At 33.4% G+C, this 26,991-nt stretch overlaps 2 protein-coding genes across 9 annotated transcripts; both read right to left on the reverse strand.

Moving 5' to 3' along the window:
* Positions 1,420–14,873, reverse strand: LOC109328559 (exocyst complex component SEC3A-like). Of its 7 annotated transcripts, XR_002105450.1 has the most exons (26): positions 14,503–14,872; positions 13,837–13,907; positions 12,588–12,668; positions 12,348–12,415; positions 12,142–12,244; positions 11,698–11,846; positions 11,030–11,147; positions 10,071–10,175; positions 9,252–9,353; positions 9,027–9,161; positions 8,607–8,735; positions 8,440–8,520; positions 8,255–8,329; positions 7,491–7,664; positions 7,280–7,406; positions 7,088–7,152; positions 6,626–6,796; positions 6,457–6,536; positions 4,806–4,887; positions 4,128–4,225; positions 3,901–4,009; positions 3,744–3,812; positions 2,662–2,736; positions 2,492–2,581; positions 1,962–2,153; positions 1,632–1,714 (listed from the first exon to the last, which is right to left on the reverse strand). XR_002105450.1 is itself a non-coding variant. In XM_019562075.1 (25 exons), the coding sequence occupies exons 1-25, from the start codon at positions 14,675–14,677 to the stop codon at positions 1,604–1,606; spliced, it is 2,643 nt and encodes an 880-aa protein (XP_019417620.1). In that variant the 5' UTR covers positions 14,678–14,871; the 3' UTR covers positions 1,420–1,603. The 7 variants fall into 7 exon arrangements, 5 of the variants coding, with proteins under 5 accessions (XP_019417620.1, XP_019417621.1, XP_019417622.1 ...); XM_019562075.1 differs by lacking the exon at positions 1,962–2,153 and having other exon boundaries at positions 1,420–1,714; positions 14,503–14,871; XM_019562076.1 differs by lacking the exons at positions 1,962–2,153; positions 7,491–7,664 and having other exon boundaries at positions 1,420–1,714.
* On the reverse strand, positions 15,977–26,842 carry LOC109328628 (choline/ethanolaminephosphotransferase 1). Of its 2 annotated transcripts, none has more exons than XM_019562183.1 (19): positions 26,734–26,842; positions 24,747–24,946; positions 23,815–23,824; positions 23,657–23,707; positions 23,251–23,328; positions 22,554–22,629; positions 22,444–22,466; positions 22,265–22,365; positions 21,835–21,929; positions 21,577–21,645; positions 20,274–20,343; positions 19,738–19,801; positions 19,623–19,663; positions 19,429–19,513; positions 18,353–18,415; positions 17,070–17,128; positions 16,906–16,958; positions 16,424–16,496; positions 15,977–16,268 (listed from the first exon to the last, which is right to left on the reverse strand). In XM_019562183.1, exons 2-19 carry the CDS (start codon positions 24,881–24,883, stop codon positions 16,247–16,249), a joined length of 1,170 nt encoding a protein of 389 aa, XP_019417728.1. In that variant the 5' UTR covers positions 24,884–24,946; positions 26,734–26,842; the 3' UTR covers positions 15,977–16,246. The 2 variants fall into 2 exon arrangements, with proteins under 2 accessions (XP_019417728.1, XP_019417726.1); XM_019562181.1 differs by having other exon boundaries at positions 24,747–24,949.

Below are 26,991 nucleotides of genomic sequence, written 5' to 3' on the forward strand. Positions count from 1 at the left end.
ATATTTTCCTACTATACATTTATATTAATCTTCGTACCCATAAGAAAGTAATACGTATTACTTGTAAAATAATTATTTGAAAAATTATTTTTAAGTTAAAATACTAATAATTAATTATTTTCATGATTAATCATAACTAATGGTACATACAGTGATATAATTTGTGTGATTGTTGTGTACCTAAACTATAGTTACTCTAATTGCATCTTTGTACGATCTATTGAAAAAAGATGTAGCGCAGAGTTCCGACCAATTGAGCAGAGTGAATGATCCAAACTTCCACTATCCATTTATTATTGTGGCATGCAAGAAATACTCCCTCCATATATACAGATTAAAATAGCAATAAATAAAAAATATTTTTGCACCAACGTAATGAAGGCATGGTTGAATTAAAAAGTATTTAAGTCTTGAGTTCTTAAAATAAGAATAAATTATAAATAAAACAAAAAAGTTCAAAGCATTAAAATATGAAGAACTGAGGAAGTAAAGTATCCACAATAAAAACAAATAACATGTGATTTTATAGTTCAACGAAAAAGATCGAAACAACTTTTGTCACATATATTTAAGGGAAATTCTAATACATTCCTAGTTGAGTGAGAGTATATTATGTTTTGGACTTCACAAACCATTAATTTATTGTTTAAAATTTGAACATCTAATATTAGAATTTGAAATAATAACATTTATAATCTTCTTTCTCCTTCTATCCTAATTGTACCATTACCACTCACCAACTCTGCCATGTCATTTTTTGGCTACTCCCACCCATCTTCGCGATGCTCCTAAAAATACTGTTCCTTCAATTTCCTATTTTCCTTGCCACAATCTCATAAAAGTCTTATAATTATTGTCACACTTTTTAGATTTATATCAACATGTTTAAAAGTTTTAGGATAGTATTATTCACTGAATTTGATAGAGCATAATTATGATAAGGAGTAAGGGATAACTGATATAAAAGTTCCATTACTTTTTTTTAAAAGTTAGTAATGCTTAAATATGAATAATGAACGATGCAACAATAATGAATAAACTCATGCAATATCAATATATACATTTTTTTCTATTAGATTGTTCCTTATATATGAGCTTAATTTTTATTCCTTTATGCTCACCTGTTTGGTTTTGGTGTGAAATTATGAATCATGAAACAAAACTGGCATGTTTTATTTGGGGTAAGAGATGCTCAGCTTGGAGCATCTTTCGTGTTGAGTTGGTATTGTACGAGTCTTATTAGGTATTTTTGTTTTTTTAAATGTATTTTAACCACCTTCATCCCACACCACCCTCAATGGTGCTCCACCATGGTCTTATTAGATGTGTTTACTGATTAACAATCTCTCATCTTTCTATTTTCAAAGAGTCACCTAAAGAGATATGAAAGTATTACTATAAAATTAAACTTAATCAATATATGTAACTTACATGTCAGTTCTGATTTATTCATCACATTCTTTCGATGATGCATTCAAATGCCTGTTCCAAATAATGGCAGCTACAGACATGCTACTTCATTCAATAAATCAAATTACACCGTGGTAAAAAAGAATGATACATGTCAAAAGGATGAAAAGAAATCATCTATACACATGAACCTTTACATGGAAGCTAATAGATCTTTCATTTCTTTTACAGAAGGGATTGACTCACCAGGGTAAACCTTGGCTACAAGTTGGGCAAAACTTTCGTACTTATCAAGAAACTCCTTCTGCAGTAAACATCAACAGAATTTGTTACAACCATTTTTATTTACTTCTAGCAAATATTCTTAGTTGCTGTAGTATACTAGTATTAATGAAATATGTTATTTGTATTATTGACAGTGTATCATCTCAACTATGTAGGTCATCAGTGTATCCCAATTAACATCTTCAAATCTATATATAAGGAGTTGTGCATATTTAATGGTACAAAGTCTTTCCACGGGAGCAATTAATAATTTATCTTTTCCTTACCTTTTCTTTTTGTCAAAGAAAAACTTTATTCTCTGCATGGCACAATTTTTGTATACATATATGGCCAATGAGAAATTAAATTTATGAAGCACCCCGTTACGGCCTTTGTTTTTCTGTCCTCCATTTCCCCTAGAAATCCACTATCACTAAGTTCCTACGACCCAGAGTAATTTAACGAAGCCTTGAATTAGTCTGAGCATGCAATACAAAAAACGTTATAAGACCAAATTGAGAACAAAAAATAACTCAGAAGACCGATATAATAGTTTTGGCATAATATTTTTGTATTGCATGCTCAGGAAATAACTTAAAAGACGAATTCATTAGTTTTGCCGAAGATTATTATTTTTACAGGCATCTTCAAAGTTTGTGTAACTGCGGAGGTATACTATCTCAGTTAAATGCCAAAGCAAATATGTGACCCTTTAAATTTGGCCTTGGAAACATTTACCACATAACTTTCAGTTTATTTTTACTTTATTGTAAATAGTAGGTATTTTTGTTGGCCACTAGGAATTAAAGTTCAGTACCTTGCATTTATCCCATAAGGAAGGGAGTAATTCCTCTGAAGCCAAATTCTTTTGCAGTTTCTTATACATTGCAGCAATGGACTTGTCCACCTACATAGGAAAGCAAAAGATAATTCACAAGTACATCACTCGTAATTTTAAATAAAAAAAAAGGATAAGCACCACCTTACCCCAGATAAACTGGATTTTAGCATCTTACGGAGATCCACTTTTGATAGCCCAAGCTGCCCCAGCTGGAAAGGAATCTGAAATTGATGTAGAACATTATAGAAATGTGATGTATAAAGTGAACTGTCTAGGATATGAATGTGAAGTTTGGATATTATTTAGTTGACAAGAATAAAAGAAGACAGTTAATAGAGACAAAAGAACAAATACAGTCCTTTAAGCCAATATTTATGAAAGCACCAAGTCAGATAGTACTCTTTGAAAAGAACAAAGAAGGGGAATGTTAACCAATGCCAACATTGGTTAAAGAAGCAAAGAAAAAAAGATTTTGTATTGGGAAATGATATGCTTAACATATGAGAAGTGGGTTTTCTAATATTCATTTAGTCTTCTTGTATTCCTTAACTAAGGCACCGGTTAACAAGCCCTAATGAGAAATTAAGGGAAAGTGGCAAATGATGATTTTTAAAGGTCAATTTGAAGATAAAGATCATAACAACCAAATGACATCAGTATATTTTTAAAAAAAGGATGCAGCAAAGTGGCAAAATAATGATTTTAGCACAAAAACATCTAAGGGATAGGGCTATATAATGACTTAGAGTAGGTAAGTACTGAGTTCTAGAAGCTCATACAAACACACAAACTATGACATAAATAAACATGAACACGTCGATATGGCTAATTGTGTATACGAATATACTTCTCTGTTTACTCTTTTAAGACTGAATTATGTTTTAAGAATGAAAGGAGGTACATTTAAATCACAGTGACTTATATGAATAAAAATGAATACTTCAAGACAAGTAGACACATTCTTATAAATTAGTCTGCTTTCTATTGCTAATATCTGGAGGACAACCCCGATACTAGTGAAAGAATCTATTATGCCTTTAATTTCCCATAATTTATAACCCATGATGTCCATAAAGGATCTTTAGATTTGCTCTACCACAACTTTGTTTCATCAACCATGTAAGAGAAACATTGCACACAAATTATTTAATAAAACGATTCCAGATATTTTGAGATGTGGTACAGCAGGAGAATGTGAAAGATTAGCAAGACAGAGTTACACACAAACCTCTTCAGGTTGAACAGTGAACATCAAGTCCTCAATCCTTCGAGCAAACTGGAAAAGGCGTTCAAATTGCTTTTCAAGGCAGAAAAAAGGATAATGAGTTGTGTATAAATTCGAGCATGGCGACAAACAGACAGAAAATAGAGAATGAAATATTTACATAGTAGATAATCATGCTAATATGGCGTGTGCAAGCTTGCTCATAGGCTTCACTAGCTTGATGATAAAATTTGGCCAAAGTGGGCACAACATTGGCAAGGTCATACAAGCTAAGAAAAATGAAAAAAATCATAAATGATAATAAGCTTGTCTGTATATGAAATCAACTTAACAAACAAGGAAGAGCTTAAACAACCTCAAGATAAGGGGGACTGTAAAAAAACTTACCTATTCTGAAAGGCCGCATAGTTCTCCAAAAGAAAAATATCAGCATACTTTGGATCTGTTTGTGCCAGCTTTTCCAAAGTTACAAACATTATGCTAACCTGCCAAGGAACAATTCCACCAGCAAACAATATGCCAATACCGGTTAACGTTGTTGAACAGATGACAAGAAAAACAACACAAACAAAAGAATAAATAAAAATGAATACTTGGGCCGCAGACAACAAGAAGACGGAATTCCTTCAATGATTTAATGCATTTTATTTGTTGTCTAAGAAAAAACGGGCGGCTCACTGCACAACTCTCATCTGGTGGGATCTAGGAAGGGTAGTTGTTATATGCAACCTTACCCTTGGAAGCGGAGAGATGGTTTCCAAGATTTGAACTCATGACCTCAAAGTCACAAAGTAGCAATGTTTTGATTGCACCAAGGCTGGCCCTCGAAGAAAAAATGGGCAGAGAAAAAATTCAAAGGTGTCTACTGTCTTGGTAAATTCAAGCCACGACTCTACTTGATTTATATACCTGACAGTTAAACCTAGAAAGTCTAAACTCTTCAACTCATTTTAATCTCATCACCTTTGTTTTGAAAGCCAGTGTCTCAGAAATCAACTAGATTTCTCAGGAAAGTTGTATGCGAAGCTTTACAAAACAAGACGCTGCTTAGAAGGAACCACTCACAAATTTTGTGTATGCTTGGTCAACCAAATCCCTTGACTGTCCTGAGATGTACTGCTCCATCCGTGTTGCAAGGGATGCAAATCTATGGGAAAACAATTAAGACACTATTTAGCACAAAAAGTGAAGATAATCTTAAGATGCTAATTACGAACCGAATGTAAATAGTATTGCAGCTATAACCTCCACTTGCTCTCTCTCTCTCTCTCTGAAAGAGAGAGAATAGGGAGGAAGCTTTTCATGTTGAATTTTTATCCTTAAACTTCAAGTAGTTTCTTACCTTATTTACATGTTTTGAATAAATGAATAGGGCTATTGATGTACAGACATAAATAGATACTCTTAAATTAATATGAAATCACAGAAACACTACTTCATAGTAATATCCAGTTTTCTCCACCCTTATCTCTGCCACCTTTTCATTTTTGCACCATTTTCCACCTCTCTAGTTTTATGCACCCACATGACTGGTTGCTTGCATCTAGTATATAAGGATGATAACTTACATTGAATCTAAGGACAATTAGGTGAAGTGTATAGCTTGTTTGCATTTCTTGAGGATGGAGGAAATCAATCATATCAACAGGCACAATTTCAATTGGCATACATATCAGCAAAAATTGGATGGTGAAAAAATAAAGCATTTTGTTGGGAAGTAAGTTCCAAATCGCCCGCCTCACTCTCCTAGGCATAGTTTAAATATATTTTGGGCTACTCCTTTCATTCCCAATTGGTTTTGAGATGAACCTTAATGCATTCAAATATTTAATGGTTAATTTTTTTAAGATCTGTAATACTGACTATTTTGTTTTTTATCCATGAAGATCAGTTTGGTTTTGTAGAGGGTAACGAAAGAAATGAGAGACTTGATGAAATCCATATGTTTCAATCACACAGTAGGGGCAGTTTATATAGGCTCAATGCAATAAATAGAACATAAATCAAAAGCATTCTCTACCTAATTACACAATACAATATGATATGCCTATGCAAAATTACATGGATCTCAACAAATTTCAAAAGCTGAGAAAGTTACTTTAATGTAGCTGCTAAGTGCAAAAGCATAACCCTTATGCAAATATTGAATTTTCAGTTTCAACATTTTTTCCTTATCAGGTCCTAAAATTTCAATTTCAATTTATGTCCAAATTCAGATGGATTATTTAAAATTTTAATAGATATTGCTGACATGCACATACCTAAGCTAATGAACCAATTTGATGACATTATCAACAATCATTTGATGCCATCAATTTGGTTGTGATATCAGCATACATCGAGATAGATCACCAACTTCCATTGAGATATTAACAGTTCCATCTAAACTTGACCAAACAAAACAAATAATTCAAACTTCTCCTATATCCAACTGGAAAAGCAATTTTTCATGGACAAATCTGAAAATTTATGTAATTAAGAGAATCAAAAGTAGCCTAACCAGAACTTAATGTGGTTCATAAAAAACTGGGCATTGGAAGGTACCAATTCACAGGCTAATCTTCTTTAATAGAGTTATATGATGGTGTTAAGAGCCTTTCACTACACTTAGTAGAGATAACTGGCACAAATATGTGGTATCATTCCTTTTTTAGAGAAAAAAAATCCCAATTTCTTTGGAGAAAAAGGAAAAGTAGACTTCAAAGATCCATTTCACCTGGGAATGTAGCCTAGGACACCCATTTGGCGAACATTGCGCTCATATCTTTCAATCTGATGGCAAGCTTCATCAACATACTGAAATAAGATTCCAAAAAATGAATTGGGTTTAGCATCTCAAACTTAAAAAAATGGCAAATGGTATTTCTGTAAAGCTAATCACATACACGGCTGAATTGCATAGATATCCGAGACTCCAGGTCACCAAGCAAAAGGCGGACAAATCCTGCAGCATCAGCTTTCTGACCAGAGAGATAGCGTTCTGTAATTCCATGCATTGATATGCATCGTAAAGGATCAATCTTGTATGCCCAATCCACAACAGCATAGAAATCTTCCTGGTATTATAAAAATTATAAGGACCTTAACATCTAGGAACTTCTATACTAAACAACATCCAGAAACATATAAGGATCAATATCTTGACACTCTCACGCCAGAACCAAATATGCTTTGTTCAACTTGTATATCATGCAACACAATTAAATTTATTACAAATAAGACAGAAAAATTCTGTCTCCTCCAAAATGGATATCATGCAACACAAGAGGATCTAGATTCTTTCATTTCACAAATATCAAAAGCACAAAATTACAATAAAAGAAATTTAGAGCATATTCTTTTCATACTTGAATTCCATCAAGCAAATCCTGTAGTGCTTCATTTAAAGCTGCAAGCTCGGCAGAATTTTTACCTGAAAAAGTGAAGGAGTGCTCAAAATATGGAACAACTAATCACAAAAAAGGAAAATAAATCATAATAGATTAAATATTAATTTAAAATCACAGAAAATATATTTGCTGGAAGAGAGGAACTTGTACCAGATTTACTGTCTTTCTCCATATCATCATCATTAGCATCATCTTCATTTCCGGTTTTCTTACCACTTCCTCCTGGAGGAACAAGTGTAGGAACTTCGAAGCACATGAAATGTGCAAAAAAAGAGCTCTGAAAAAAAAACATGAATAGTTACAAAGTTCAAATGATAAAAATAAATATGTTGGGAGGAAAAATGATATCAAGAACTTTCACCTCATCCACAAGAAGTGGGATAAAAATGGTAAGAATCTTTGCATATGCATCAGAAACTGTAGAGGTGTCAGCAGAATTTACATTCTGACCAGAACCTGTGGAACCTTCAAGCCAAATAGTTGCATTTCTTGGTGCTTTGGTACTAGTACGGAGTTCATTAGAGAACTCACGGGCCTGTGAAAGGATTCTTGGTAAGAATATAATCATTAAGTCTTTTAATGCGAGAACACGTCAGGGAGCTTAAAATTTTTTACAGGCAGAGAGAGGCTTAAGGTCACCAAGTAAGACTCTAGCTGAAAGCCAATTATTTAAAATTAATTTCCATTATGATTATTGCATCCATGATCACCTCAGCTACTCTTATATACCTGGTAAGCCGAATCTTAAAACTAAAAATGGATTAAAAAGTTAAACATCATGAGAGGCACAACTTTGGTTAACTTCTTTATCTGAACCTGAACCACCTGAAATGAGTTTAGTTATATGTTCTGTATGTCACTAAGAAGATAGTCAGGAAGGAGAGATTAAAGGTTGGTGTTTTCACAACCCTTTATACTCGTGATAGTTTTTTTTAGAATTTAAATCTTGACTGTTGACTCTATACAAGTAACCACACCAATGAGTATATTTCCACATTGATAAAGGCCAACATCTCAGTTCATCAAAAGCTAAAGCGCAAGCCATAGCAAGAATTTCACAACCAGATGACTACGAAATATAAAATAGCATCAATGCAATAGTATGAATAGTTTGGGATCTCAGACCTCTCGGCGAAGAAGCAAGTTTAGAGAACAGCAATAAGCTTTTCTTAAAGGACCCAAGCAATTCTTATCAAGAACCTGCAAGTTGACAGCATGATAATTTAGTGAGAGAACAAAAAAAAACTAAACACATACACGTATACAAAACAAAACCTTGAGCAAAAGTTGTAGTTCATCCATGTTTACACCTTTAAATATTGCAGAAGTCGCGCATATGTCCTGCACTTGAACCGAAGGTCAGCATGATCTGGCCTTTTCAATTGTCCCCGCTGTTTAGAGCAAGCAGACAGAGCGAAAATGAAAGATCACAATACTTAAAGTTTACAATTCTATAAAAGAACTATGCAGAAAATACCTGAGAAAAGTAACTTTTATCATTCATCATGAAGTCAATGAAACTAGCAAAGTAATTTCTTAGGAACTCGGAAGCTTTCCTGACAAATGTGGATTTTAATATTTGAAGTTCTCCTCGTTTCTCTTTAACCTGTGGGAGCATCAGAAAACATCATCAACAAAGATGACTTTTAGGTCCTACACATTATGTGCCATACCAACCGCACTAAAGAGTAGTCATAGTACTCACATAAACAGCTTCTAAAACCAATCAGAAAGGTAGCAACTAATGGGAAAAAATCATAATAGTCACCATAAATCAATTTTTCTATCTTACTGTTTAATCAAATAAAACTAGCATGCATTGTTTTGTTTCCTAAATTATCAACAACTTTCTATACCAGATATTTTGAACGAGTGAACAGTAAGGCAAAGAACATACGCCTCTCATTTTTGCATAAGTAGGATCCATATTCATTTCAAGACGACGCATGGCGCTGATCAACCACTCAACTGCTTCCACATTTTGAAGCATTCGTGCTTCATCAAATGAATCTCCTGTCAAACATGCTGAGTACTACACCCATTGAAACATCATTAAAATAAATACCAAGCTGAGTATGTTCTTCAAACTCAAACTACGACCATGCACCACTTTAAGGCATACCTCTGCAGGGATACTAAGTCGCTCAAGAAGCTTATCAAGCTCATCGATGAGAGATCTGTTATTCACTGATTGCATTTCCAACTTGTTATTTCGGATTTCTATCTGTACATCACAAAAGTGTTGAGAAAAATAAGAAGGGATGATTAATATAACAGAAGTTTTGATAGAAGAAGATATTCTTCAATAAAAATCGAATATCAGAGGCTGATAATATCCTTGAAACACACAAACTTTTCACTCTAACTAATTACACCAAATATCAACTTAAACAGTGTGCTCCAACTTTTTCCCTTTTTATTCCTGCCCAATCCTTCATAGCTAACCAACAAAAGTTGCTCTAAATTAAAAAGGCACGCCAAAGATTCCCCAAGGGTACCATTGAACCAGGTAAAATCAACTTGGAAATTGTGTTGAAGCTAAAGCTGTACATAACACATATCAGGGATAAGGGTTTATTTTTATAATTTGCTTTTCCTTCTACTTACCTTTTTCATTTTGACATCACTCTTACTACTGATTTTGGAAAATCAATTCTAAAATATAAATAAGTGTATAACATAGTAGACAAGAGAAGTGTAAAACCAATGACATCTTTTCTGTTTTAGTCACACTACCATAACAGGCAGAAAAAGAACAGAAGTTAGTCTGAACAATAAAAATAAGTACCTAGACTAATGCATACCGCATATGGTGCTATAACAAATAAATAAGAAATTAAATGAATGAATGAACAAGGATTCAATAAAATTTCCATAATGAACACAACATAATTTTCACTAGCCAAATTATGCCCCCAATTTGAAGTATACAAGCACTTACCGACTCAATATCTTCCCTCATGTGTCGGAGTTTCACATTGAACATGCCTAACCATTCACCCACATCTTCCACACAATGTGTTGCCACTTCAAGCCCTTGCAAAACCTGCAAGATACAGTTTAGTACAAATAACTTCACAAAAACATGCCGAATAACTAATTATGAGAAACATGAAGATTTGTAAAATGAAGTGCATTGGGAAAAATGTAATGGGGAATAGGAACCCAAGTCAAAGAGAAATACGAATGGGGATATATAGAAACTCAAGCCAAGAGTCTCAATTGAGAGAAACCATGCTTCCAAACTATTATTTCCAAAATGAAGGAATGCTGATTCAGCTACAATACAGGCTAATAATACTTCTCTAAGGTCCTAATTACTTCCAGCGCCCAACCTTCCTCAGGTTTTTATTTGCATTTAAACCCTGTACACATGTCTACATATAATTACAATGAACTCCCTAGGAGATCAACAGCTATCAGATGACCTCACAATCTGTTATTACATAAAGTACCATTTCTTGATTGAAGTGACAATGAGATAATATTATAGCTTAAAATATCATACTATGTTTCTAGCAGTCTAGCTTCAATAAGGGGACAAAATCAGGCAAGTTGGTTGGTCTCATAGAAAAGCCAAAAGTGAAACCGTTGATATTTCTTTCTTTCAAACCCAGACATCAACGAGACAATTCCTCTCCTCAACGATGATGGACGACTTTGAACATCATATTAGAAAATTAGAAATTAAACAATATCTATGCTCTAAATTAAGGATACATATTTTGAAAAGGTAAACAAAGTTTACTGTTCATTATTTAAAAATTTATTGTTTAGGTCCGTACGTGTAGTATTATGTTCTTTTTCTAACATGTCCCTTCCATCGTAAGGGTGATATGTCAGTAAAGAATAAGGTGATACTGGCAAAGCAGAGGTAATCAACTCAAAGAACTATTATACCTCATCAATCAAAGGTTCACTTTCTAAAATTGCATGCACGTTTGCTGCTTCCAGAGCCTGGAGTTCTCTTTTCAACCTTTCAGAAAATGCTTCTGCTTCGCCAATACCCATGACATAACTGCACACTCAAATACTAGACAAATTTAATTCTGCAATTGGTATTATAGACGAAGATATGATTTAACACATATTTTTTAAAGAAATATGACTGGATTATTGAATTATGTATGAATGTAACAAACCTAAGCATATAATTCCATTCAAACTTTTTAAAAAACATGTAATAAGCGTCATGTTCAGTACTTGTTTTGTTTGTTTAGGGTGACACGATATGTCCCCGCGTGTTTTAGATTGAGGCAAATCTCTGATTGAGCGTTGCTTTAGTTCTGACCACAAGGTGCTTCTAGAGGGTTTGGAACCCCTGCACCACAGGTAAAGTCTGCCAACATGGAGCTCAGTTTGCCAGTGCAACACCTCATGGTTAGCTACTAATTTATGAATTCCCAGGATCAACACCAATCATAAGATGTGGCCAGAAACTTTACAAGGGACAGAGAAGAAAGGCTTTCTACAACATTGCAATAAGCTCTTTGCAGAGATAAGCACTAATTATATTCTTACTCATCACAAATAGAATATTATTTAAGACAGACAACTATAGCACCTACGTTCCCAAAAGAGCTTCCATGTCCTCTTCCTCTGCCTGGGAAACAAGATCCTTTTCGACATTGACTTTCAACTCTGTTTCAGTTGCAGTAGATTCAACAGAATGACCATCTTCTTGTTTATTTTGAGTGGTGACTTTGGGAGTATTTTCCTGTTTCACATTGGTGAACATAAATAAAAGAAAAGAATAAATACTGGCTTGTCAGTAATTAACAGCAATTAGTTACAGAGTAATGATTTATTAGACTTTATAACATCCTCAGCAAGAAATCAAGGACTTCATGACCACTAATGAGATAAGTCAGACTTCATCTCAAGGAATACATACCGATTTACCAAGTAATTATTTATTAAACAGGTAAAAGAAAACTATTCATTAGAAAACGCTTCCTGCAGCTTGAGTGTATAGCAACTTCAAGTTTAAGAGATTGAAGATCATTATGCACCTTAGCCCAAAGAGCCATCTCTACAACATCAATACCAACAACCTTAGGAAGGCGATCCAGGACATCTTTGCAGATATTTAAGATACTAAATAGGAGGCGATTCCTACAAGAAAATTAGTAGACACAATGAGCAAAACTCCACTCTCCTGACATACAACCATAAATCATTAAATGCGTGGATTATACATTTCTCTCAATGATATAACCTGTCATCAACATTGCGCATTGTCCACTGTGGGGGAGCCACGCTCTGGCTTCTAAGGTTATCAAATCCCTGTAAGGTATACATTCATCAAGTGAAGAAATATATGATACAGATAAACATCAAGAAACATACTTCTAAACAGGAAATAGTTTCATCTTGATTTGTTTCTGTTCCAGAATCTGAGAGCATCATATTTCAAACATAAAGATCTCTATAAAAGCAGGAAAGAATGGAATGATACCAGTGTGAATGTGCATCCACTGGGATCATTTGTTACAACTTCCACCTTTGAGAGGTGCTTTAGCTTGTATATCTTAGCAGGCTGCAATTACAACATTGAATAGACAAAACAAAAAGTATGATGGAATAGAAGCTCCAACAAAGAAAAGTTCGATGGGGTAAAAGACTACTCTAACATACATTATGAAGTATCAGCCCGGCCAGTTTCAGTTTGTCTGTTTCTTCTACTAACAATGGAAAGGTATACAATTCCTTCACTTTAATAATGATTATAATTTAAAAGGAGTAGCTAGACATAAATACACTATGCTTGAAAAGTGCTTATGCAATAGGAAAAGGAAATAAAAAAACATCTTTTGCAGCTAAAATGAATGTGATGGATAGAAGTTGGAGGGAAGGGAGCTTGGCAAAAGAAACTTTTAAAGATATAAAAGCCATTTATGAATGACTGGGTTGAACTGTTCTTTGAATGGTGCCAAGCTTACTTGAATTGTGCCAATATTTTCCAAAGTGAGATATGCTAATCCTTTCTCCGACCAATTTTATTCCTAACATATCAACCCGAAGTCGCGGTTTTCCCCTGAATTGACTTTTGCTTGAGGATTCATATTTAGTTTACACCTAAAAATCTACCTTTCAGGTTATGTAATTATTTGACGGATAGCACCAAGGACATAGGAACCAGTATTGAGGAATGAAAACTCATTTCCATCTTAAATATATGCAAACTCATTTCCATCATAAATATATGCGTCTACAGATTGATGGGAGCATATATAGTGTTTTAGCCATTAAAGAATGCATGAATGATCAAGATTCCACATAACCATTTTAAAGGGTCACTGACATATGCACACGAACACATCCAACACTGACACTTGTACGACACACAACAGCACGCTGCAACGCGAAATAAAAAATTACTATTTTCGGCTATGAGAACACTATGGAACACGAGGAATAATTGTGTGGTCCAAGACGAATGGTTCCAGACACATCTACACTGTTGGTTTATAAATATACAAATAAATTTAATTGAGTAATGCATAGTCAATGATGTAGATGTTTGGGACCATTGGTCTCTGACCACACAACAATTTATGGTTGAACACAATGTGGACAAAACATTTAAAATTTTGGGGGAAATAGTACTGCAGGTTGGGTCTATTTTAAACTTTTAATTAATTTTTAATAATAATTTAAATAAACGAGCATATCTCAAAGAAGAGGGAAGAGGAAAAGGAAATTACCTCAAGAACTCCTCCATTGGAATACTTTAAAACTCGAAGAAATGCTTTTGTTCTCTGAGCTTTGGCTTTTGCTACACAAAATAGCATATTGTCTCAAAAAATGCTACAAGTATAGAATTGAACAAAATGATTACAGCAGTAACTCCTAGCGAGCAGGGTAGGAAACATAAAAGCACAAATCTTAAGTTAAAATGAAGGAATAATATCTGAAAAGTTAGTTCGAGTCATATAAACATAATAAAATGGCAATGTTTATCAAATTAGTGTAGCATTTCAATCCGTAATAAAATTAAAAGAATAAACATTTAAAATTGTAATAACTTTATGCGTGTTGACAGAAACTGACACAACTCAGACACAGTAACTAGTTTGAAGTGTCTTTGCTCCACGGAGTAACAAAGTGGAGTGAAGGATAGTTTTAAATTTTGATCTGAGACGTAATTTTCGTCGCAATATTACGGTATCCACAACCATATCACAATTATAATTGCGACAGCATTGGTTACAATTGCATTTTCCACAACAGCAATTTAAAAACACAAAAGGATCACATGCAGAAAAAGAATAAAATGACATTAAAAACTCATTTCTATTCCATTTTTGATGCAGCGAAGAGAATCATAAACAATTATAAGGAGTTACGAAAGAGAGAGACACGTTACTTACTGGAGATAGCGAGAACCCTAGGCTTCGCCATTTGACGACCGAGTTTGGAAGTTTTGCCCCAAGTTCCATGAGTCTTCGCAACTCGTATCGACAGAACGATCTTCTGTTTGGTTCCTTCAATCGCAGCCTCACAAGCTCGCCGGAGTTCTGCATCGTCAGCGCTTGATTTCGCCATTTTCCTTCTTCTTCTCTCTCTCTCTCGCTAAAAAGTTTTGTTAGTTAGTTACATACACACTACACACGAGGACTGTGCCTATTATTTTTAGCGCTAAAATTTCTGCAAAACGGTTTACCGTTGGATCTTTTCTCATTTTAGCGCCACGAAACATTTGCGGTCCAATGCCCGATTATATTTCTATGCATTGCCATAATTGTAGTATCGTCTTTAGATGTGTTTGGTTAAGAGAAAATAAGAAGCTAAGGTAATATTTTAATTTAAATGTTTGGTTTAGAAATTTATAAGAGTGAGAAAAATAATGAGGTCAAAGTCTTATTTATTTGTTTGAAAGGCATTGTCTAATACAGACACAAGTTAATGAGCGCATGATTTGATCCATGTGTTATGGAGCAATATTGTTGATGCAGTTAGTTTTTTGGATTACTGGTCAACAAGTAGTGCACAAGAATGGTCTATAACATACCCTATTTTAAATTATTATTATTTTGGTATATATCTCCTCACTTTTTGGGTATTATAAAAATTTTCGGGATGTGCGATTGCATATCCCAATAAGTATTACTCCTAGAGATTGAACCTTAACTTTTTGATCATCCTAGAGATCTAGCAGGATCTTACACTAGTATACCAATATGTTATTGGTATCTACTTTGAATTAGAAACAGAAATTAAGGCCCTTAGGCATTAGCTTTATTATGATTTCATATTTGGTGATTTTGCTATTATTAAATTTTAATTACCTTTTGGTTATAACTTGTAAGTACTGTTTAGGTGCCCCATGTTATTGAATCTTTTGATATTGACAATAAAAGTTTATCGAGTTTAGCTTCAAAATATGAGAAATCGTGATTGTTGGTTGATGAAATTCTAAGCACTCCCGATTCTTATTCAACCTGTTCTTAGTTAACGGTCATAAAGTGGTGATTTTGTTAGATTGTAATTATTACCATATTAGTTGATATAGTTCTGTGTATGCATGAAATTTAATTAAGAATCGATGCATGAAATTTAATTAAGAATCGATGCATGATGATATACATAGGATAAAATGATGTTTATTCTTCTTTGTTGAACAATATTTTTTGGAAACAGACGTTGTTTTTACTCTACTGTTTTTTATTTAATTATTGTTTTTTCCTCTTTCTTTCATTTTATTTTTCGTTCCTTTTTTTCACTTTCCTTTTCACTATGTTGCCATGGTGTCACCATCATCCAAAAAAGGTACATTTACATTCCCACATAGTAACCTTGTGAGGAAGGTAACGATTTTTTCTTCTCTGGTTTTTACTCTAAGAATCAAAATATGATTACAAGCTTCATGTAAGTCAAATTTATCAAACATTGCAAAATTACTACTGACCAAAGTCTTGCCAATACTATTCTAGACTTTCAGGCTGAAATAAAAGTGACTCAACAAGACACGTAAGAAAGGCAAATTGATACTATGCTTAAACAAAAAATACTAGTTATAAATTGAAATTGATAAAGTTTAGAAAATAAAGAACATGTCCAAAGATATATAATAAATTAGAAAAAGGCAAACCTAAAGGAAAAACATTGGTAAACTCAAGCTTCCTTCCTAGTTATCCTGCAATGGAACAAAAGGGTAGACAGTAGTAAGTATCAAATGTCATTGTTTGTAGCACAGACATAAAGTATCTCCTCGTATCGGGAGATAACTTATATCCTTAACTTTACTCGGTGTTTGACAGAATGCACACCAATATAATGCAAGTAGTTTACCTGAAACAATATATTCCCAGGGCATCTGTAATTTCATGAATGACGGTTGTAGCGAAATGCAAGTAAAGTGCCACTGTGTTCATAGAAACATAATCAAGTAAGAAAAAATGGACTAACTTATCTAAATCATATATATACTACACCCGAAATGTAAATCAGAAACAAAATTTTAACTCGAAGTGCAGTAGTGGCATAAGCATCAATTTTTCGAGTTCAAAATAATTTGTTGCAATAGTTTCCTAGTGTGACTAGCTGCTTCACAATGAATCTGAGCTCTGATAGAAAAATAATTAGAGGGATTTCATTGGAAGACATTTATCGATAATCTTTGATTATGCAATGCAGTTTTCTACTTTGTTCAGTTTATTATAAATTTTGGTTTCATTTAGAAGGATATTTATCTTTTTTCCTCTAGGACCTTTTTCTTTGTCTTACCAAATAACATTTCTATCTTTTATAGAGAAAGAGAAAAGGGTCTTTACCTGAAAATACACAGTAACCAAGAAGAACCAGCCTCTCATCTACCAAAGGAACCCTACCCAAAAAAATAATAAATCGACTTCTGTGAGAAGAAACATTTAACAATCATAAATATCATTAACCACACCAATCAACAGAAATCAGAAAGCAAAATTACATTACATACCCATCATTTAGTCTTGATGCGAGTGCATTAGCAACGGCAAATGGGAGATACAAGAGGGACTGTACAAGGTAAACAATGCTACATGAGTTACATCCATTATCTTAGTGAGATAAATACTTTAACAATGAACCAACTGAATGAAATCAGTTAAATAATGTCTAATACTATTGCTAAAATCATTTAGTGAATCCCCATATGCAGGAATTATTTAGTGTTTGGACTTCTTACACATTTACATACTACTAAAAGAAAAAGGATGAAACTGAAGAGGTGAATATGATGTAACTGTCAAAGCTATTTAGTTTAATAAATAAACATTCATATCATATCCTTAATTATTGTGCATATTAGACAGTACCAGTCAAAATTAGCACCACTCTGTAGACAAATAATTCTTACTCAGTGATACCTCAAGTTAATTCACTTCAACACTACCTTTCGAGCCAAAGATTGATTTTTTCTACAAAAAAATGATTTCTTGTCCAGAATCTTAAAAATTCTTAATGGTTTGAGAGTTCTGAATATTGAATAAGCTTTGGTTGTACAGCAGGTAACACACAACTAACAGAAGAGAATATTGAAAATTTATAAAAACATTTTGGCCCATATAATCAAGCATCATAGACTTTGCTTATAGTTTTAAACCTCCTTCAGAACTCAGAAGCACAAACCTCTTACTACTTTATCTCCGACTATGTGCATATTGTGGTTCAGAATCTGAAAGTGGACATCATCTTTTTTACATTGCTTGGTGAAAAATGTTCTTAATAGTTTTTTCGGTATCTTCCCGGAGTCTTTGATTTGCCCTTTGGAGTTGAAACCTTTTCTGCTTACTAAGTTCAGAGGTTTTGGTTCCCATAAAGATGGCAAAGTTCTATGGCAGTGTTCTGCTTTTGCAGTCCTTTGGTGTATTTGGTTGGAAAGGAAAATTGGAATTTTTAATGATTCCTTTTCGCCTATGAATTATGTTTTGAGATAAGGTTATGTTTTTGGCTTTGCTCTGGTGTAAATCCCATGGGCCTCTTTTAGCAGGGTTCATATGGTAGAAATGCAGAGAGATTGACATGCTTTGTTGCATGTACCTTTTGAGTAGTTTCTAGTTGTTTCTTTTGTGTTATGGAGAATTTCTTATCCTCTAGTAACTTTCTCCCTCCTTTCCTAATAATATTTCTTTTCTTATCAATAAAAAAACAATGGGAGAAAGAGCCAAATATGAAAAAATAAAGCATCTTAAAAAAGTTATTCAGACTTAACATCCCAACACAAATAAAATAGCTCAATACCATGCACATTCCAGTTTTCAAGCCTTTGGGTTCATCACATAAGTGGGCCAAAATCATCCTTCCCTGCAAAATCAAACTTCCCTCAATCAGAACAGAATATTAGATTGTCTGCATAATGAAAGCTAAAAGCATAATACATAAAAGCTACTAAGACAAACACTAAGTGATGTTTACATCAAAATATTCAAGTTAGTGAAGCTACTGGCTAAACAATATAGGCTATTTAATAATTAAGTGCAGTTTTCATTATTCGTCGCACTTATTTAGTTAATTTTATTAAAAATTTGACTCGATAACTTAATGTATTTCATTGCGGTGAGCAAAAACATAGTAAGAATAATTCATTAATCATGCATCAATAGGAATCACGACAAAGAAAACATACTTAAAGAATTTGATAGTCTAATAACCTTTATGAAGAAAATAAATAGATACAGGTGTTGAAATTAGCGTTTCGACAAGCTGAAACAATAAATATGTCAACTGAATTTAGCAGAGTGGAATATCTTTAGATTTAAACAAGATCCAAGGATTAAATCACAGTTTCAGCAGTTAGATATTTAAGTAGAATAGAAAAATGAATGAAATTTAAAATAAAAAAATGTACTATGGACCAAAAAGGGTTCCAGAACAATGTTAAAGACCATGAATTTTGTACTTACGAAGAATTCTCCATTTTCCAATCCTAACCTACTAGTTAGAATCAATTTAAACTATCATTTAAGCATCAGATCGAAAAACCTAACCATAGAGGTTCTCAGACCCACTAAAACTTAAAAGCAATATTTGATGAATTTTAAAGTCAATACATTCAGAAGGGAAACTTTTGGCTTCTCAAACCAGATTGTGCATGAACAGATAAGCCTCACAACCAAACTAATTAATATTTCATTTTGACAGTGTTCTACCCAATTCAAATTGATCCAACCTCCAAAGAAAAGAATAGTTACACTATTGACCAATCACCAGCTAAAATGACAACAGATAGTATGGCATAAGAAAAAACACTGCCACAAAAAGAAATAGGTGAAGCTCTTAATCAACTATTTTTCAAATTTAAAACACGATTATCTTACCACAAGATATCCAAAAATAAGTCCTGTTCCTATAATAGCTAAATGTGGATAAGCCCCAAGGATGTCGGATGGTGACAAATAATCCCTGCACCAAGAATCACCCAAACATGCTTATATGTACAAGAGCAATACACTGCATTTCTTCGAAACAAAACTGGGAACAAAAGGATAGTGTAAGTTGAGTTGAGTTATACCACACAAGAACTCCTCCCACGAGTACAACAAATGGGTAAAGCTGGAAAAAAGAAAAGAAAATCAACGAAGCAGACAGATATTAAGGAAAGAACTTCCAACAGGAAAAGGTGTTACCATTGCCAATGCAAGTGGCATGCTTCCATTTCTTGCCTTCACAACCTTATAAACATTAGAAACACTGCAAGGGACAAAATATAATGTTTACATTTGAGCAGACCTTCTTCGAATAAATCAACTGTCTACAGAAATATAAGGATCATGTTGTAGTTAAAATGTCATAAAATATTTGTTATCATAGATGCAGAGATTTTAATGCTCGCTATTCGAACCTCAAGGACTTGAGGAACAAAACACTACAGACCAAAAAATATCGCATAGTGGGTATAAACAATAAGAAAAGTGAAGTCATGTCATGATCCTAAACTTCGATCTACAGTTTTGGACTTTCGGTCTATCAATGCTAATAGTAAAATTAGTAACAAAATAACAACTGATAGGTATGGCAAATAATACTTAACCTGAAAGAAACTATCTCAAATATAAGAAGACTATAAGAGTTATAATAGAATGCACAAATTGTATTGCAAGGGCTATTTAAGAATTGCGCATGCTAGAGAAAATTGAACTTCAATAATTTCAGCTATGCATACTTGAGTGCGACTGTTGGTATAACACCAAAAGCTATCATCAAATACAGTATAGCTGTGTACGTTGGGATCCCTGCAATCCAGAAAGAACGATAAAATCAACTAATAATTTTTTAACAAAGAACCTACACGATGATTAGATTGACTGTATACACATCAATAATCTTTTTCAAGTTGAGCTCTACTACACTACTCAAAGGTCGTGCAGCCAGGACCTCTTACTGTACGAGCAAATGGTATCCTCCCCCCCACCCAATTATGTTAGGTATCAGGGCTACACAGTCTTCGCTAATTTCTTTCAAGTTTATTACATGAGTACACAAGAATGGAAGTAAAAGAATAAGTGCTCTTAATAAGCATAGTATATAACCTATTCCGAGATCTCTTAATAATTGCATGTATTCTGTAAGAGAACAAACCAGAGAAAAGTGAAAGGAAGATGAAGAACATAGAGAAAGAGAGGAAGAAAGTAACTGCTCTCTTTGATGTTCTTATTGAATGAATTAGTCGGTTACAATTACAATAGGAACACCTCTATCTATAGAAGGTGAGATAGCTTCTCAAGGAAGCTATTAGTTTAACTAACTAATCACCTACACTAACATACACAGTAACACAAATACACTGTAACAGAATTACAGTGATTTATATTTTAGTCCTTTACTCTAATATATTCTCACTTCTCCAGAAGTATTTAGAAGATACCTAAAAATTAGGATGAGTCGAGGAATTGAGGCTAAAAGGCTGTATGGTAGTAAGAAAAAAGGAAAATATGGCATTGCAGACACTGAAGTATATACTGTAGTAAATAACAAAGGACTTAACCCTATTAGAAGACAGTAAAACAAGATAAAATATAAAATTCAAAACATGCAGTCTGGTCATATAGATTATACAGGATTTCCCCACTCGTGGGTAACTCAGGGTATCTATGCTCCTTATTCTATATACCCAAATCCAAAGCTCATATTAGAGTTCAATTAAATATGAAGACATATTGCAGCAAATATAATATTGCTCATACAATAGACATAGTCAAATGTACAAAAACTTGTCTCCAGACACAAAGAAAAGAAAGCCTTGTGTGACAGAAATACCAAAAAACACTTGTTAGGAGGTGTTATACATGAATCTTTGTACAAGTATAATAATTATCACAAATAGCATTCAAGAATAGACATTTGTCGAGAACCAACATTCCAACACACCCCCTCACGCAATAGTCCTTTGGACTCAAAGTGTGAAGTTTGCAAAACTTTTGGTCCCAAATATAGAAAGAAAACCACATAATGAAGGATAGTCTTACCCCCCAAAAAAGGCAACCAACTTAAGAATGGCAATGACTCTCCAAATTGATGAGCCCACCACTCGGAACCTGTATAACAATAATAATAATAATCATGATACAGTATAAAAATGTTGTCGTAGTGCACGAGGCTCACCCTCTTTGTAACAACAATCTTACTGTTGCGTCGAGGTTCACCCTCTTTGTAACAAAAATAACATGCATTGAGCTTTATTCAACTTTGTAAATGCTAGAAAGAAACTGAAAGAAAGTACATACCAACAATGGCAGTAAAAAAGTGACAGACATATATTATCATAAGACCCTCTGTAGGTCCATTTATAACAGGCAGTATAAGTGAATTGGTGAAAAAGCTGCATCAAAAACATTAAAAAGAAAATCAACACTCCAGTCAAAAAGTATCAATATAATATCATATTAAAACATATAATCATACTAATAGTATAAACAGGACAAGAAAATATAATCATTTTCCACAATCCTTGCAAAAATAATTTACACTATGTCCAAACTCAGTAAGAACCACCCTTTCTCTGATAAAAGAGTAGTTAAAGCAAATTCTAATGCTTCACAAACTGCCGTGTAAAATATTGCAAAACTTTCTAATAAGAGCTTTAAAAAATTACAAAGGAGAACAATGTGATATTGCATATCATCTACCATATATTAATTAAACTCAACAACTTACTGCTCCCAAGTTGCACCATAAAACGTAATTGCAGATATTAACCAGAACCAGAAAGTACTTCTTCCACACATGGCCGTGCTCCCAAAAGCTAATGCTTCAAACTGAAAAGCAGTTCTAAAAATAGTCCGCATTTTCTTCTAACTGATTAAAAATAATAGCCAAAGCCAAAAGAGACATACTGTGCAAGCAAGTGCGTCACACCCTGCCATAGTGTTGAAAATATATTAATAATAAAGATGTATGCATAATGAAAAAATATAGAATGAAAAGTGTGGTGTCAGAAAATCACCATGGTCAAACAGCTCCCCCAGTGGACTTGAAGAATTTGTTCGTCTAGCTTGCTTCCCATCAACAGCATCAAATGTCTAGCGTGCATATCAACAAGAGAAAAAAATGATAAAGCAATTGATTATAGTGTAAAAAGATACTTTGGTATCACAGTAAAAGTCTTCCATGGATTAACTATAGGATTGTCGCACATATTTATAGAAAGATAGATGTACTTACTAGTGAGGAAATAGACTACACGGGACAAGAAACCAGAATAGGATAACAATAATTCAAAAGGCTAAACATATATTCCTATTTCAGAGACTCTTCTGCAATTGAAGTAAAAGGTCAAATGTATACATGCTTCAAAGTTCAATAATTCTAACAATACCACATAATCTCAAATATTAAAGGCTTCAATCATTAGATCAGAAAGTATAAGCATCTAAAAAATCAGTGACTCAAATCATTCAGATTCAACATGAAACAACACCAGCACAGCCATGACAATCAAGAGACCAAAAAGTTCATGCTTGAAATGAGATGAAGATTCAAGGCAACTGATTACATATGTAAAATTTATAAGGGTTAATCATAATCAGGACAACAAAAATAAATAAATAAATAAATAAAGCTACCCATCATAAAGACTGAGACTAAAATCAAAAGGACAAAGAAGTGCACAAACGGTACTGCATTATGCGAATTTACCAGACCTGGTATAAAAACAGAAGTAGGCCATGTGCAAAATTGACCCATCTTGGCGGAGCTGAATCCAATTGATGTGAGTATATCTGAAAATTCAATAAAAAAAATGTAAAAAAATGAAGTATAATGGATTGATGAATTCAATATTTCAACATAGCTCTTCACAGAATATTAAGATTTCCTTCCATGACCATGTAACGAAGAATTCAACATAAGAAATCATCAATAGAACATGAAATTAACCAGCAACCTTAAAAAGCTTTGTATTCTTTTTTCACTAATCACAAATTGCATTATAACATTTAACATTTGTAGAGCATCACTATTATTATTATTTTATAGAAAGAGTCTAGCACTATTATGTCTATAACTTTATGAAGTGGGAAGAATAATTATGAATTCGGTTCCGCTTACATAGCCAAGTAATGCAGACAATAGTAAGAACATAAATCCCATAAGAGTTATCTGCAACCAAACAACTTATGAATCATCAGTGCCAAGGAAATAACTTATGATAACAACAGCAACAATTACAAAATAACACTACGATAAGAAAAGAATAATATGTGTACCATGTTTGGACTGCAAAGAATTGCAGAATGCCAAAGTGCCAAGAGATTGGGATAAAGAAAAGAAAAGGATACAAGTTAGTATAGATCAGTAAGTCAAAATAAAATTGTGTGAAAAAATAAACCAGAGTATTTTCAAACAGTAGATGTAAGTATTGCAATCTTCATGAGTAAACTGCCATGTGCATATGTGGTTATAGCAGAACATGTCAAACAAATATCCACTACAATCAGGAAGAGAACTACTCTCATATTACAAAAATTATGATACCAATGTCAGATCGTAACAATTGATGTTATTGGATGATTTCCATTTCATAGATGCCATCATGCGATTGCCATTGTCATTCTGAAGTTATTTATTACACAAATGACAAATCTTGTGGAATAGGAAACAATTTCTACAGATTTTAGTGACAAAAGGGCCAATGATAGCACATCTTAGTAAACAGTATGATTATGTATGTTCTGGCAGGGAAGGGTTTTTTTTTTTAAAAGACGGCTCAGTGCACAAGGGTTCCACTTTGTGGTGTGTGGGGAAGGTAGATGTACGCAATCTTGTCCCCGCAAGCAGAGAGACTGTTTCCAAGATTTGAATTCATGAACACATAATCACTAAGCAACAACCTTACCGTTGCACTAAGCGGAGGGGACGGTTTTTTATATATAAGAAATCTGCCAGGCCAGTTTTTAACTCTGCATGCTCATTCAAATTGTTCAAGGTTTACAGTAAATTTATAATGTTATTGTATTAATATACATATACGCACACACACATTAGGAAGAGGTTTATATACTTAGAAAAATAAATCACAATCTGCGAAAATGAAGTTCATAACTTGATCTTTCATCCTTGAAGTAAACAGATCTTATTAGTACTATGAAACAACTAAGTTATAATAAAGAAAGAACCATAGTTCAAATCTAGTACTCACGGCATCCATAGAGGGAAAAAATTAACAAAGCGAGTCCAAAAGGGTTGTAGTACATATTTGGCAAGGTAGGAATGATCTACGCCACTATATTTGTATCTATGCAGAGCTGTAACGCCATGAGCCCCGATATAACCCATTCTCTCTGATAAATTTCTGAAATATGCTTCAAATACCAATTAAGCCTCAGTAGTCAGCACAACCTGCTGAATTTTGAACAAGAACATATTGATGAATAAAGAGCGGAATTTTCCAGATACCCAGTAAAAATTTGAAACATGGGTCATGAAATTGAATTTCAAGCTCAAAAAATCAAATTGAACAAATTCAAAATGCTATCTGTAATCGATGAAAAGACAATAAAAAACCAGAATTCAAATGTACTTTACATTGAAATGATACAATTTTTAAACTAAGAGCTGCCCAAATCAATCACAAAATAATATGAAGTTACCAGGAAAAAAAACATTGAAAAGGGAAACAAACAGATGAAGCAGGAATAGAGCATAATGAAGGGAAAAGTTAAACAAAACCTAGCAGTTACATGCAAAACAAAGAGCTAAACTGAAATTGGTAAGCAATGGTGCGAAAAGGCATGCCTACGGCAATCCCTACAAAAACCACCTTAGACTATTACGCAACCATAAGTGCTTACCAAAAACCAATTAACCAAGGAATAAATTTGAAAAACACAGCCATCGAACATGCTAACTTTTATGATAAAAGGGGGATAAAGTGGCAGGTGTAAAATAAAAATAACAAGGTCAATTAAAGGACACAAAATTCAAGGACAGTAAGCAATGCAAAATTGAAGGACAAAAAAGCCTAAAACAATCTGATTTCAAATAGGGCGGTATTCTTGATACATAATTATTTTTAATAATTGAATATGACAACTTATTCAGCTTTGAAAATATATTCTTTATTCAGTTGCAAATTTTAATCAATCTCTGACAGACACAAATTCCAGTTGTAACTGACAGTAACTTAAACGAACAACACATTTTCATTATTTCATACTCGCAACACCATTTTTAAGCTTAAGACCCTGTAAGGCTGTAACCAAATATGAACAATGAACTTGGCTACAGTTCAACAACCGTAGGAGGCATTAAGTAATTTACAATTCATTTAAGCTTTAATTACTTAAACCAATATAAGAATTTATCTAAAGTGCAAATTAGAAACAGTGAGATGCATTGCTTAATTCAAGATTTGCACAGGGATTTCTTAGAACATTACTGAATTCAACAATCGAACATGGACACACGAAAAACACAAAATAAGCATACAAGTTGCGGCAATTAAACAACAATAAGCACTAAACACAAAATATGCAAATGAATACAGAAAGTATGCAGTGACAAGACAAATTAACAGAAAATTCAAATGACTTATAGGAATGATTTCAACAGTGAACAGTAGCAACTGATACTACAAAAAAGGAATAGTTAATCCCAGAAAACATTAGCTCTGAGGAAAAATCACACACCAACAGCAACGCTGCATTATTATAATCACATAAACATCCAACCAGTCTTAAAAAAAAACAGATACAAACACACAAAGTAGAATACTTATAGCACCACACAATACAGATACATAATTTATAAGCTAATTTACGTCTGAACCTCAAATTTAAACCAAGAGCAAGAAACCCAATTGTGCTTATAACCATCCATAAAGAGTAACCCACCGAAACAAGTACCACAAACAGTGTAACTATGCAACTAAAACCTAAAAAAGTACGATAAAAAGTGAAACTTTGAAAAAGCATCGGAGATCAGAAAAGTAAAGTAAAAGCATACAACACAAGATACCCATTTTCATAAAAAAAGTTACAAATAAAAATTGGAGCTATATAACAAACCATTAGTTCCAGCAACACAAAAGGGTCCAAACTAAACATGTGCAAAATAATCAAATGCCAAATCTATAAGAAAAATGTTAAGAAATGAAGAGGAGAAAACGAACGGGGTTGAAAAGTAACCTGAGAAAAACGGGTGTTGAGAAATATGGAGATCTGGAGAATGAGATGAAGAAGAGAAAAACAGGGTTGGGAGAAAAAGGAGGAACTTGAAAACCACGTTCCTTTCGATGTTTCTTAGAGCATTGGAACCTAAGACCAAATATTCGAATATCTAATATGTTGTGAAAAGATATCAAGAATAAACTAATTTTTTTGTGATTAACTTTGTGTTGTGTGAAATATATTTTTAAGAGAAAAAGAAGTACGCTTATAAGTTTT

This window comes from Lupinus angustifolius, chromosome LG15 (genome assembly GCF_001865875.1).
Source record: "Lupinus angustifolius cultivar Tanjil chromosome LG15, LupAngTanjil_v1.0, whole genome shotgun sequence".
In the NCBI taxonomy this organism is placed as follows: domain Eukaryota; kingdom Viridiplantae; phylum Streptophyta; class Magnoliopsida; order Fabales; family Fabaceae; genus Lupinus; species Lupinus angustifolius.

Excerpts from the sequence above, each read along its gene's own strand:
- LOC109328628 (XM_019562183.1), bottom strand. The coding sequence starts at position 24,883 with ATGGGTTATATCGGGGCTCATGGCGTTACAGCTCTGCATAGATACAAA. Across the intron at positions 17,129-18,352 it reads TGAAAACTGGAATGTGCATG|TCCCTCTTGTATCTCCCATT; the intron begins GTATTGAGCTAT and ends TACCTTGTACAG. Across the intron at positions 16,959-17,069 it reads GCATCAAGACTAAATGATGG|GGTTCCTTTGGTAGATGAGA; the intron begins GTATGTAATGTA and ends TTTTTTGGGTAG.
- LOC109328559 (XM_019562075.1), bottom strand. The coding sequence starts at position 14,677 with ATGGCGAAATCAAGCGCTGACGATGCAGAACTCCGGCGAGCTTGTGAG. Across the intron at positions 11,847-12,141 it reads AGATGGCTCTTTGGGCTAAG|GAAAATACTCCCAAAGTCAC; the intron begins GTGCATAATGAT and ends AATGTGAAACAG. Across the intron at positions 9,162-9,251 it reads GACTTAGTATCCCTGCAGAG|TACTCAGCATGTTTGACAGG; the intron begins GTATGCCTTAAA and ends CAATGGGTGTAG.